The following is a 14227-nucleotide window of genomic DNA, read 5'->3' on the forward strand; positions in this document are numbered from 1 at the left end:
AGGGTGATAAGTTAGTCCATCTCCTTAGGATGGCCTGAGGATGACAAATTGTAAAACTGCAATCATGCCCATAGCTCTTAAGAAACAGGGAGTTCTGGTTACTTGAAATTTCTGGTGTACTCCAGAGCATCCTTTTGGGTTTCAAACATTCTTGAAAATTCTATGCTGGAGAAAGAAGCGGAGGAGCCTAGCAGGAGCAGTGCAACATGAGTGGAGTGTGAGAAAGGAGCCCCAGCGTGAAGGAGGAACCTGGAGAGCTCAGAGTCACTGTGATGGCCATGAACGCTGGTTGAGTGGCAGGGAGGGTGCAAGCCAAGCATGGAGCCCCACTGGCTAGCCTGTGCTCCAGGCCCAGCCTCCAAGGAGCTCCCAGCCTCGCATGGGTTTCTAGGACTCCCAAGGCCTAAAGTTCTGAGCAGCCGGTCAGAAACTGAGTCCTGAAGAGGCTTGAATGGGTTGCAAGGAGATCCAGCATTTGCTTCTCTAGAAAGATGAAAACGAAGTGCTCCTGCATTGCTTGCCCAACTGCTGGCACTCCAGGGCAGCTCCACACCCAGACAGCCCAGAGCCACACCCAGTCTGCTCAGGCGCCCTCCACGCCTCTGGCTGGCAGTCCCCGAAACAGAGGCCAGGCAGGGGTGGGCGTTGGGCATTGCCAATATGGTCATTTGCATCCTTTGTGCATCTTCAAAGGGTAAGAGAAAAGCTGAAACCACATCTAGGTTTGGGAAGTTGGAATCCCTAATGTCTAAAAGGCAGTAAGCTTCATTAGTGCCACCTTGACACTCACCAAGGAGATAAAAATGTTCATCAGGACTGAGAAGTGAGATTTAACGTCATTGTATTTATTAGGTTCTGAAACAATACACGTTCACATCCTTTTGAATACAGTACATTTGGCACAATAATGTTTACAATGAAATAACACTAATGAATGGCAAGAGATTAAAATTACGTCCAGAAAGGGAAAAAATGTACAAATAAAGCATCACAATACAAAAAAAAATCCCTAAAATTGAATACATTTTATATTTAGCCAGAATTATTTTGCACATAATTTAAAAAGAGGTAATTTTTTAGCCTTCTTCTTCTTTTTTTTTTTTTAAAGCAAGAATGCATTGTTTTTTCACCTTTGGAGGAAAAATAAAATGTTTGCACTTCACAAAGTCCATTATGAGAGAACGGCTATCCTTCATATATTTTTTTGGCATTTTTTTGCACTCCCGTCCCCCTTTTTTTCTTAAAAAAAAAAAAAAAAAAAAGTGAGTGAGCGACCTGGAAAGATTAGAAAGAACTGGCAGAAATGAAACAGTGTGTCTGCTTCCAAACTCTTGTGAAAGCTAAAATGAAACAATGACTACTCACGGAACACACAAGCCTTATTCTATAGACTACATGGGATTTGAATCTGCCTGTGTGAGAACTTGATGAGCTCCAGCCCCAAACAGGAGACATCCCAGCCAGCCCAGCTTTGGGGGCTGGAAGGGGGCATCTCTGGGCCAGGCAACCCGCTGAGTGGCTGCCTGGAGCTGCCTGGTGGAATGTATTATTATTTGACTTCCCAACAAAAATGCCAGTTGTCCTTTAGGAAGGCCCAACCCCTGCTGACGTGGGAATACCTTGGACAAGGCCAGTTTGCATTATAGTTAGAGTTTGCTTGGTGTTTCAAAGTCCATCAGGGTGAAGGAAGCAGAGGAGAAAACAGAGAGCAGTGGTGATGCATGAGTAAGATGGGCAGTATTGTCATGTCTTCCTAAAGAATGAGATGATGCCACCATGAAGATGTTTCTGTGCTTGTCCTCAACTCCAGAAGACAGTCTCTCCCCAGTACGTCAAGTTACCGAAGATCAATTAACCTACTGTTCTTCATCTCTTCACTGGTATGCCAAACACACAAATTGATACAGCATAATATTTGAAATTATCATAAGAACAGTTAATAATTACACCTGAGTTTTTAAAAAAATCAGAACAAAAGAGAACTGAATGGCATCACTAGTAACCAAGGCTACGTGACCAGCCAGATACACATATGGACACCAGCTCATGGGCCGCAGCTAGTCACTGACCAAACTTTGAAACCACCATCCAGAACATTCCTTTCTCTTTCCCATCTCTATCAAGGCATAACAGAGCGCAGGAGAACTCTATGTGAGCTTACATCTTTTAAAATAAACCAAAATGAAATAAACAATACAAAGAACACCCCTCACCCCCCCCCCGAGAAAAAAAAAAGAAAGAAGGAAACACACCTTATCTCTCGGTAACTTGAACCAATACACTCAGAGACTATTGCACCTGGACATTATTATAATTATTCTTTCATAGACTAAAGTTTTATAATATGCCTGAACATGCAGCAGTTGATACCTCTAAATTCAATGAATTAATTCCACAGGCCTTGCAGCAAACACTATATACAAAAGTCTCAAATGTACAAAAGGCAAAAAGCTTCATTAGTGCCACTTTGCCACTCACAACTATATATATTTAGGGGCAGCTGGGAAATCCACGTGCAACAGTTGGAATGGATTCCATTCCCTGCTAAATCGGTTCAGTAAAATAGATAATCAAACGACCTCCAGGAAACATGTACACAAAGCCACAGAGAACCCTTGGAAATCAAAGAATGTAACACTGTTAGCATATCTACAGGAGGTAATGTCACATCCATTAAATAGTGTCCACATGAGTCGCCATTCCATGTCACACAGAAACAAAACTCCGAGCGCACCTTGCCACCCTGTCAGTTTTCAAATAAGTCGCTCTTCAGTCTCCTGATACCCTCCGCACAACCCATGTTTAGCCTCATTCTGCATGTTCCAAAATCAGATATTTCATATTTAACTTTACACGTTTAATGTTTAAAAACCACAACACAGTAGTACTACCATCTGGGAGAAGTGCGCAAAAATTGCACACTGCTGCAGAAAATAAATAGACTTGATGCTGGGGACTTAGGACGAAACTGGAAGGAGAATTTGGGAGGCGAGTTTTGCTAGAACCCCAGGGCCTCGGCCATCTCTGCGGTGGCCTTGGAGTTCAGGCAGAACTTGAATAACGAAGAGCACTACTAGTTTCCTTTTCTCTCAATTCACAGAGCCTCACGTGCCACGAAAGCATTAAGAGCATAAACCTTGGACGATGATTTATTAGCCCTTTAACATATACCTGTATTAACACTGGAATTTATATCTTTTGGCCAATTAGAAAGCAAATTTGATCATCTATTTTTCAAATGTTAATCGAGTTCAAAATCAAATTTCTTTTTCTATGGAGAGCGATTTCTTCCACGAGACACATGCTTACACAACTTTGGCATGCCCCGAAGCTAAAACCAAAGCAAGCGAGAATTAGCCATTCCAGAGAAAACCAACACAGGGAGCCAACCCGGGCATCTCCCAGCCTCTCTCCTTCCTGGGCATGCCTTGAGGGCGCCCATCTTTGGGCTGAAGAAGCACCAGTCTCTTCTACTGGATAGAATGGCAGATGGTGGCAGGCGGGGGGACTGGAGGGATGAGAAGCAAGAGTTGTCAGGACTCTGCGTCCATGAGCAGAGCCAGAGTCTCGTTAGCTTTTTTTGTTGTTTTATTTTTCCTTTTCTTTTCAGTAAAAGGCCTGAAGTCGCTTCCCTGCCAGAAGCCCCCGTGGAGTGAAGCCAGGCTTGCCAATAGACCAGACTCGGCACTGGGTCCAGTGAACTGCTGACGCCACACGATTCTGCATTACTGGTGAGACAGGAACCAAGAGTGCCTTCTGGTCACCAGGTGGGAAGAGGGAGGAGCTGGCCTGGGGGGAGGGAATGCAATAAATAGAGGGTGGACAAGGGACTGGGGCTCCGGGGAGGAGAAGTAGTTCAAGACCGTCCTACGGGAAAATAGGAATCTTCCCAGCGCCCCTGCTTGCAGCATCACCGAACTCCACCTGGAGCGGCTTCTCAGGGCATCAGGTCTTCACCAAAGTAGGAGAAGCCTTTGAATTCCTCCTGGTTGATCTGCTTCACAATCGCTTCGTCCACGAGCGTGAGTACCGGCTCTTCCCGGGTAAAGTCTTGGTCAAAATTATTGACGTCTCTTTTGGTTTTCTGTGGGAAGATAAGAGAAAGCACTGACTCCAGGCTGACCTTCCTCCCCAGGGCCCCCCGCAGGGAGTGGGCATCACGCTGACCAGCCTCTCGCCAAAGCAGACCTCTAGCTACTGAGAGCAGACATCGAGCTGTTCCAATGAGGTAACGATGAATGGCCCCAGGACCGGGAGGTGATGGAGGACTTGGAGAGGAAGAATGAGTCCAGGTGAGAAGGAAGACGGGGTGAGAGGTATGATGGAAAAGCAGGGAAGTGGGATTCCCATAGACTGTGTGTGTGGGGTGGAGTGTGTGTGTGCATGTCTGTGTGTGTGTTGCGGACACTCCCCCTTCCAGCACCTGCCCTAACCCTCTGGCTCCACTGAGACCTCCCTTCCTGTGATCCAGGAAGTGAACTTGAATCTCCCTCCCACAAGGTCTCCAGTGGTCTTTCTTCCATAAAGGTAAACCCCCCATTACCTTGCCATGTCTGCTCCAGATGTCATCTTCTCTATAAGTAGGAGGATGCATGGGATGGGGGGTGGGACCGTCTTCTGGGAAGCCTCCCTTGATCCTCACCTGCTATTTTGTGTTCCCCCATTATTTCTATTATTATACTCAAGACACTGACTTGCAGTGAATTGTTAATGCTTTTGTCCTGACCATGAGCTCCTTAAAGGCAGAAGCCTTGTCTGACTCAGCCTTGGGTCCCCAGCAGTCCCCTGCACTAAGCACCTACTGAATGAGTGAATACATCGGCAAGCCCACCACTGACTTCCCAGCTCAGAAAGACCCACACCCAGCTGGAGGTTCAAGTTACCAAAACTGGGCTTATGGTCTGTGGAGGGTGGAGGGCATCAATCAAACAAATCCTGGGTTTTGGAGAAAATCAGCAAGTATGAATAATGCTCTCTGCCTTTGGGGGTTCACTGCTGAATCGGGAATCAGTATTCCTGTCTAGAACACACGGCAATCATTAGAAAAACTTTCATGGAGTAGTCAGGGCCCGGCTGAGACTTGAAGCATGAGTTACAATCATGTTGGTAGAGACGGGAGGAAGGCACCTTGGCAGAGAGGAAGATGGTAAAGAAGATGGGAGCAAAGTTCTGCAGAACATCGTTTGGGAAGTGCTGCTTTACAGTTTACAGCATCTTCACGTTTATTTGCTCACTGATCCTTGGAACAGGCAGGTGTCATTATCCTGATTTTACAGATGTGGAAACCGTGGCTCACAAAGGTTTGGTGACTTGCCCAGAGTCACCCAATGAGTTCAGAGCAGAGCCAGACTCAAATCCAGCTCTCAGCACGATGCCTCCCGTGGTGTAGAACGTCTGGAAAGCTGGGTACTGGAGACGTGGGAAGACACGGCAAGAGTCAAATTCAAACAGGAGACATTTAGGTCAAACCACTAGGCTGAAGCACAGCCAGAACGACTTGCTGGTAAGCCAGCATGGTGGGAGAGGTCTGTGGGCTAGGGAGAGTGGTGACATGGTGAGGTGAGCTTGGCAAGGGAGTCTGTTTTCAAATTTCCCCAGATTGAGATCTGAATCAGATGGACAGCACAGAGCGGAGATGAGCTAGTCTCTCCCATCTTTCAGCACCCATCAGTCCTGCTTGGCGTCTTCTCTCTGGCCTTGAGCTGCATAGTTCAGTAGGTCTCAGAGACCTTGGAGGGGAGACAAAAGGGGGACACAGAAAAGCCCAAGGGATGGAAACAGGACTTGCCGCAGCAGGATGTGTGTGTCGCCCCTTGAGATGGGAAAACTGAGGACTGGCTTAGTCTTTTCTACAGGAGGGCTGGTCCCAGGCAAGAGGATGACGCGTTCTCCATCTCCAGTGTGTACAGAGCATGAGGAAAAGGGGGGCCCTCATGGAGAGGAACTCCAGAGGAGAACCACAGAGCCCAAACCCAAGTGACGCATGAGGGACGAGGGAGGGCAGGTGCCTGGGGAAAGGGTGTGGTGACGCCTCTTCTGAAGATCCCTATCGAAGGAGGGATGGGTTCACTTTGATTGGAGAGGGGTTATAGAGTATGGGCCCGTGGTGCTGGGGGAGCAGCAGGATGGGGAAAAGGTGGCAGCAAGACTTTAAGGCTTGGGAAGCACTGGGTATCATCCCAGAAGGCGACCAAGGGGCATCCTCAGTGGGGGCAGGAGGAGAGGGGGACCAGGGATGGGAGTTGGTGAAGAAGATTGGCAAGGAATAGGGCAGGAGGGAAACTCAATTGGTAACACCACCAATGGTGGGCTATGCCCAGGTACTTTCAGGGGCAGGACCACCTCCTTCCTGGCTCCCTCTCACTGGTCACTAATGGGGGAGGGGATCCAGTGTATAGAGAACCTCAGGAAACCTGTAAACACTCTGGCATCGGCTCCCCTGTTTAACTACTTGTGCTTCACCTTTCAATCATTTGTGTCCATTAGTCATGGAAACTGGTTTCCTCTCCTGAGGTCAAATGAGCATAGTGACGGAGCTAGATTCCACAGGATGTCTGAATGTCCCAACTTGCTGACTGCTTACCAGGGAATCGGGCTTAGTCAATACAGCTAGGGACGTCATTCCCAGAGGGCCTCTAGCTCCATGGCGGGCTGGCTTGGGTAGCAATCTAGCTCAGCTCTGGGCTTTCCAGTGGCCCCAGGATCATCTGTGGCATTGGAGCGAGTGTGCCATTCTTCAAGAGCTCTACAGAAGAACACACTTGGCTCACGCACCCCTTACGCAACCCGGCCCAGGCCCTAGTTCCCTTGGAGACAGCTTAGGTGCATGTCAGTCACTCATTCCCAATTCAAATAACTAACAATTCCTGACTATTAATTAACCTTAGAGGCTTAGGGAGTTTTCCAAAGCAAGTACTTCTGAGAAACCCCATCCCCTGTTATTACCGTTGGAAGCAGTATAGCATCCTCAAATTTAGAGAGGACTGGGGATTTTATCCTATACTCACTGGTTTTACTCTTTGGAAAGCTGCTGTCTCCCTTACAGAGTTGGCACGAGGCTCCACTCCAAGGTTCTGATGGGTAAACTCCTAGAGACACTCCCTGTTTAACTGGATCTTTAGTCACCCCATGTGCCTCTCCTAATATCTAAATGCCTGACTCTCGGCCCCCACCGCACAGCCTGAGAGGTGACACTGGGACAGTGGAAGAGCCTTCTAACTCTTCGCACCTCATCTCCTCCATTAAGTCCTTCCCACATCCTCTGACCCACACGGAAGGAAGGCTGAATGCAGGAGGAGAAAGAGCACTGGCTGACCTCCCATCCTGGTTAGATGACACTGTGAAGGTCACCTCTTTGAGCCTTGGTCTTTTCATCTGTAAAATGGGGGTGGTCACAGGTACCCTACAGATTGCCTTGAGGACTAAATGAGATGCCAGATGTGAGGTGCCTCCGTGCGGACCACAACACACAATGGGTACCCAATAAATGTGGGATCCTGCCCTGCCTCCGAGTCTTAGCACCGTGTGCCGTGGGCATGCCTCACTCTCTTCTTGGCTGTGTTCCCCAGCACAGCCCATGTGATCTGCCCACGGGTGCTGTGAGTTTCGTGAGGGCAGGGCCTGAGCCCACAGTTCTCTGGATGCTTTCAAATCCTGAACTAGTGCTGAGCCAGGGCCTGCCTGAACATCCCGTGCTTCCTCCAGCCACTGAGATTCTTCCAACGGTGGCTTACTGCCCTCGGAAAAAGCCCCAGTTTCTTACCCACTTCTAAGGCCCTCTGGGATCTCGTGCCTGTCCACTTGCCCAGCTTCATCTCCTGGGCCCGGGGGAACCACGAAGTCCTCTGGACTCATTGGCTTTGCTCCTGCAACCGAGTCTTTGTTCAGCTAGTCCTCGGCCCGGAGCACCCTCTCCCCTCCTTGCCTCCTGCCCCGTCTTCATCACCGAGCTGACTTCTGCTCACCTTTCCCATCTTGGCTCAGATGCCCTGCTTTCAGGAAGCCTTCTCTGTCCCTCCAGGCCTCTTATGGGGGTTCTATCACCTCTCCTAACTCTCTTCACGGCACTTACCACCCTGGGTGTCCGCCTCCTTTTGCAACTAATCTGTGCGCTCCTGGGGGCAGGGACTGGGTTGAACTCGCCATTCCATCCCCGGGATGGCGTACTGCCTGGCACATAGAGAGCGCCCAAGAAATATCAGAGGAAAAAAATAATCGAATGCACGTCTCTTGCTGCTGCTTTATCTAGAGCCACTGAAGTGATCTGGGTTCAGAACTTGTGGCACTCTTGTGCCAGAGGGTGTTTTTGTTTGGAGAAGGTTGAGGTCTGACTCACAAAGAGCCTGGAGCAGGGCACCCCAGCCCATGGCTGCCCCACAGTGTCCTGAGAGACAGGCAGGCTTAGGGCTGGTTAATGGGGTTTCCTCTCCCTGCAGTGGTCAGCCTGGGCCACTAGGGTTCCTTGACTGCTGGTCTGAGAAAGAAAGAGGATGAACCAGGGTTTGGGCAAATTCTACCAAGACAGATGGGCTAAGAGAAGTTTACGGACTTGGTGGGTATTTGCAGTTGGTGTCAGGGGAGAACAACATTTCTCTTCCCTTTGGCTTCATTGAGGAGTAAGGTCTTGGATTTGAGGTCTGGGGCTGACCCTGGGGGGAGGGCACACTTCTGGCACCTGCAGCAGGGGAGTGAGGTAGAACTACGGAAACAGAGTCACACGTCACTCCAGATGCCTCTGAGAAACTGCATTTGAGAGGCAAAGGTAGGGGACCTGCCTTTTAAATCGCCCTGAGGCCACTGAGGGCTGGAGGCTCAGCCGACTGTGGCAGTGTCTGGACCCCAGTGCGGACATGGGCAGGCTGCCTGTATGCTCGCTTCCTGTCTGGCTGGCGCAATTCTTTCATAGCCCTCACTGAACTGAAGTCATAAATACAAGCTTTCAGAGGAGCCAGCGAATTTGTGCTTCTGTCTTTATCTGATTACGAGATCAACAGATGACTTTGTTCTAAAGCACCGAGAAAACTCCCTGGTCTTACAGGCCGGAGCACAGGCCTGTAGTCACCGTGCTGGTCCCACACCACCTCTTCATCTGTGCTTGGCGTGACAGCAAAGGCATAGGCAGTAGACTGACCACAAGCCAGGGTCCCCGGACCCATGTGTGTGACCGTAACTTTCTGGGGAGACATGCTGTCTCCACGTGGTCTCCAAAAATCCAGCTTTCAGGTTCCACCTCCCTCTTGAGTCTCCCTGACTCCAGCCTCCCTCCTGCAGTCCCCCACGGCACTTCCCTCCTTGTCATGTTTTTATGTGTGTCACATTTTCCTCTCGTGTCCCTCAAGGTACCTACTGCAAAGCAGGGCACACAGCAATCCCTTAATATTCATTTGCTCAAAATCCTTTTATTCGCGCAACAGTCAAACTCAAGATTCCTCTTAGCTCTGAAATGTCAATATTCTTATCTAAGCTCTTTCTTCTTTTAAATATCTTCAAAGAAAAAGGGAGAATTTAAACAATGAGAATGCTTGCTTAACATCAGTTAACTGGGTCTTTACATATACACATATATTCATTATACCCATATATTGACAAAGTACATGTGCGTATGCTTATACACACATGCGCACCCATGAAGTTAAATGAAAAGAGAAACATATAACTGCACAGTTGTTTTGCCTGACAAAAACGAGGGTCGGAACAGAAATTCCAGTCAAGTCAACTATCATTGGCCTAGAAATTTCTCTCAACATGTCCTTCTATCCCTTTCCCCCCTCTTCAATTTTGTTAACCAAGAATTGATCATACTTCTGGATTTTCCTTATATAGAAAACAGAGCGAGACACATCGAGGGTTTGTCTAGGCTGCCAGTGGAAGCTTTCGCAGCACCTCTCTTGCCATGGTGGTGCCCTACCATGTTTTAATCCATTTCCTTCTTAGAATGTGGTGGCCAGAACTGATGGCTCGATCCCTGACTCCGTGGTCTGAGCAATATGCCAAGGGAAGTGGCATGACCCTCTACTCGGTGGAAACTCTCAAATTAAATCAATGTCTAAGACGGTGTCACTGTTTTATCATCTCTGAGGTAACTGTGATAAAACAGTGACGCTCTTACAGTTTTATCAATCCAATTTAACCTTGTTATGTATTGAACTGTGTCTCCCCCAAAAGCTATGTTGGAATCCTAACCACCAGCACCTCAGCCTTATTTGGAAATAAGGTCTTTGCAGATGTAAGGTGGGGCCTATCCAGTATGACTGGTGACCTTATAAGAAGGGGAAATTTGGACACAGAGGCAGACACACACAGCGGGAGGACCGGATGAAGAGACACAGGGAGAACCCACACGAAGAGCAGAGCACAAGCCAAGGAACATCTGGTGCCACCAGAAGCTGAAAGAGGCAAGGAAGGATTCCTCCCCTACAGGTTTCAGGGGGAGCGCGGCTCTGCAGGTGCCCTGATCAAAGACTTTCGCATCCAGAACTGTGAGACAATACATCTCTGTTGTTGTAGGCCACCCGGCGTGTGGAACTCTATGGTAGTCCTAGGAAACTAATACAAACCCCCAACTTCTGAAATGGATTTTTTGCATCCAGATGTAACTTCTGACACTTAACCTTGATTTCTTCTTATGGTGGTACTTATTTCTAGGTTGTTAAGATTACCATAAATAATGATTCTGTAATTTACCTCTCTGAATCTCAGTTTATTTACCAAGAAAGTGGGGATAATAAATCTACCTAGCTTGCTGAGGACTGCACGAGAGCATATAAGTAAACCTCATGTAAACTCTAAAGTACTATATGAATGCCATTTTAATTCTGTCATCCATCTTTTCTGCCATATCCTTCAGATTTTTGTCATCCTAAAATTTGATTGGCATGCCTCCCATCTCTTTAACAAGATGCATATAAAAATACTATATAAGGGAAGTTCAGGCTCAGAGCCGTCTGACCTGCCCTCTGCAAAGAGCTCTCTCACAAAGCTGACCTACCCAGTCGCACCAGCACACTTTGGGGGTATGGGTGTTAAATCCACTGTGAATCAACCAGCCATGGTCACTTTTTCCATCTTGTTCAGGAGGATGCCACCCAAGACTTTCAATTGTTTTGCTGGAATAAAGATACACAATGCCTGCAGCATTTCTCTCATCTATTAGTCTAGAGGTGAAGTTTATTGGCTCCAAGCAATTACCATTTTCCCCTAAGTGTCCACAAACGATCTTCTCAAAAAACCTTCTAGAAACTTGCTTTAATCACATCCATCTCAGAGTATCCCAAACCTCACTTTCCCTCTTTCTGAATACTGGGAGACTGTTTGCCCATGTCCCACCATTTGGTACCACTGCTCTATTCCATCAAATCCAAATAACCAAATAGTGGGCACGGCTGATTCTTCACTAACCTGAGAGATAACTCACCTGGGCCTGGCACAGTGGCTTTCAAACTCGGCTGTACAACAGAACCACCATGGAACTTTAAATGAGCGTGATGCTACACCCGCCCCAGAGACTCAGTGTAACTGCTCCAGGATCTGGCCTGGGTGAGGTATAGCTCCCAGGTGACTTCATTAGATATAATTCATTAGTTCGCTTCTCTTGGGTTTCAGTTCACCCAAGAGTGGTTTTTGCCCTAATCCTTGAAGGTATTTCTCTCTGGGGAAAAGTTAGAGGCAAAATAACAGCCTTGCTATTTGTCATTGTTTTCAGTCAGTGGTTCTCTATCCTGCCGGTGCATCAGAAACAAACATGCATCTATATGGACACCTGGGCCTCAACACACACCTCGTGAACTGGAATGTCCAGGGGGTGGGGCCCAGACATCTGTATTTTTTTTTTTTTTTTGCGGTACGCGGGCCTCTCACTGTTGTGGCCCCTCCCGTTGCGGAGCACAGGCTCCGGACGTGCAGGCTCAGCGGCCATGGCTCATGGGCCCAGCCGCTCCGCAGCACGTGGGATCCTCCCGGACCGGGGCACGAACCCACGTCCCCTGCATCGGCAGGCGGACTCTCAACCACTGCGCCACCAGGGAAGCCCTGCATTTTTTTTTTTTATAGCTCCGTGAGTGATTCTGATGTGCAGCCTTGCTGAGTCCCTCTGTGTAAAGGAGCAGTGGATCTCTTCCTTCCTTCTTTTCCTTAGCAGTTTCAAAGCGACTTTTTGTAGTCTGAAGGCCTATTTGTTCCGGATTCAGTTTCCCCTCAGGGTCACACAATACACTGGTATTCCTTCTGAATTTCATGCCATTCCTCAGTTATTTTATATCGGTCTTTATAAGATCAGGATACCCAAGAGCTCACTGGCAAACCACACTGGTTTTTTTAGATGTCGCCCTCTGAGAGGCAGCGTAGCCTAGTGGCCGTGGGCAAATCATGAATTCTCTCTTGTGCCTCAGTTTCCTCATCTGTGAAATGGGGATATTAGTAGTCCTCCCCATATACTTGTTATAAGGAGTAAGTGAAATAATACATTTACGTGATGAGAACATTACACAGCAGAGAGCAAATGTAAATTATTAGTATTGCTTCTTTGTCAATATTGATCACAACAGTATGGTTAGAACAAAGAGCATTGTCTTTGGGATGATCCCTGATCTCAGTTCACAGAATAATCAGTGTATCACCGGGGTGACCTGTGTGCTTTCCTCTCCTGTGCACTCCAAATACTAGGGCTAACCAGCCTTCTCTCAAAAGCTAAGAGCCAGGATTGTGACCCACCCAAAAGGACATTCCTGATCCTTTTACTGCCTTCCTAACCTTGTTTGTCTTTCCTCATTTTCACTGCCACTACATTTACAGTATGTTCTTTGTATATCCTAGTGGGCTGTCTTTAAACTTTCTGGAATAAAGCAAGATAAGAAAAACAAAAAGGGAGAAAGAAGACGGATTTTACTTTTAGCGGTGCTGGCTATGACATCATTTCTTCTTTTCTCTGCAATGAGCCGGGGGGTGTCTGTGTCCACAGGGAGCTGTGGAGCTGGGGGCACAGTGGGCAGCGCACGTCTCAGCAGCTGACGTGTTCCTTCAGGGACACAGACCCAGGGTTCCTAGGTCTCCTGAATTCCCAACAGATACCCCAGACACATTTTCATGTTAGATCTCCTAATTTTTGCCAACTAATTCAATTAAAAATAGAGCAGCCTGGTTGGATGGCTTGCACGGTCCTCCAATTTGTGACCTCTATTTAGTAAAGCTGTTTCCACCTTTTAGGGAAAAAGACAATCAAGACCCATTTGCTTTTTAGGCACAAATGATTAGCTTCATGACATGGAAAAATGGGAAGCCACTTGGTTCCTGGCCATTCCCTGGTCCACAGGAGAGAATCATGGCAGCAGGCTGGGCCTCTGCTACTAGCATACAGAGATGGGGAGCCACCCAAGCCTCAGGTCGAATGCCCCCTCCCCCATAATCTGGTCCACCACCTCATCTAAACCATGTCTGAGGGAAAGCCACTTCACTCCTGAGGCAGTCTGCATATGTAAATGTATATATATATATATATATATTTTTTTTTTTGCGGTACGCGGGCCTCTCACTGTTGTAGCCTCTCCCGTTGCGGAGCACAGGCTCCGGACGCGCAAGCTCAGCGGCCATGGCTCACGGGCCCAGCCGCTCCGCAGCACGTGGGACCTTCCCGGACCGGGGCACGAACCCGTGTCCCCTGCATCGGTAGGTGGACTCTCAACCACTGCGCCACCAGGGAAGCCCGTAAATGTATTTTTGTAATGGACTAAGTCCCTCAGGCCAAGAGGCATTCTGAACAACCACCTACAGCTGAATTCTGTCAAATCCACTGCTTGATGGAATTCAACTATTCCCCGTCTCTCCTTTTCCCTCGTAATTGTTTCCCAGATTATTAAAAAATCCACAGTTTTACAAATTCCATTTGAAGAGTCGCTTTGGAAACTCCTATTAGCTACCACTAACCTCCTCCCTCATACCTAGAAATACTTCAGGGATCAAAGGAGTTCAGCCAACTACAATTTGTCTGTAAGTCAGTGGTTTATAGGAGTCTGTAGACTCAGCCCTCTGGGATCTCCTTTACAGGGGAGGGCAGGTATCCCTTTTATAAAGAAGCTGTTACCAAACTTGGAACATCCGTTATGGTGCTTTTTAAACAAAATTTTGGGGCTTCTACCTGAAGGTTCGTTTGGAAGGCAGGGCCAGCTTAGAAACCTACAGAAGCCTGAAAGGGGAACCCAAGATACAACTCCCTGTATCCCCTGCTCCCACAGAA

General features: G+C 47.9%; 1 protein-coding gene across 2 annotated transcripts in view; it reads right to left on the reverse strand.

The window, feature by feature from the left end:
• Positions 1-824: 824 nt before the first annotated feature.
• Positions 825-14227, reverse strand: part of PRKCE (protein kinase C epsilon) — a 512296-nt gene continuing 498893 nt past the window's right edge. For both annotated transcript variants that reach the window (XM_089923215.1, XM_022573928.3), the window contains one exon: positions 825-4084. In XM_089923215.1, the coding sequence (XP_089779341.1) occupies positions 3938-4084 (147 nt within the window). In that variant the 3' untranslated portion in view covers positions 825-3937. The remainder of the gene's footprint in view (positions 4085-14227) is intronic.

Source organism: Delphinapterus leucas, chromosome 13, assembly GCF_059928025.1.
Source record: "Delphinapterus leucas isolate spDelLeu-1000000601 "Yukka" chromosome 13, BTC_Dleu_Yukka2, whole genome shotgun sequence".
Taxonomy (NCBI): Eukaryota; Metazoa; Chordata; class Mammalia; order Artiodactyla; family Monodontidae; genus Delphinapterus; species Delphinapterus leucas.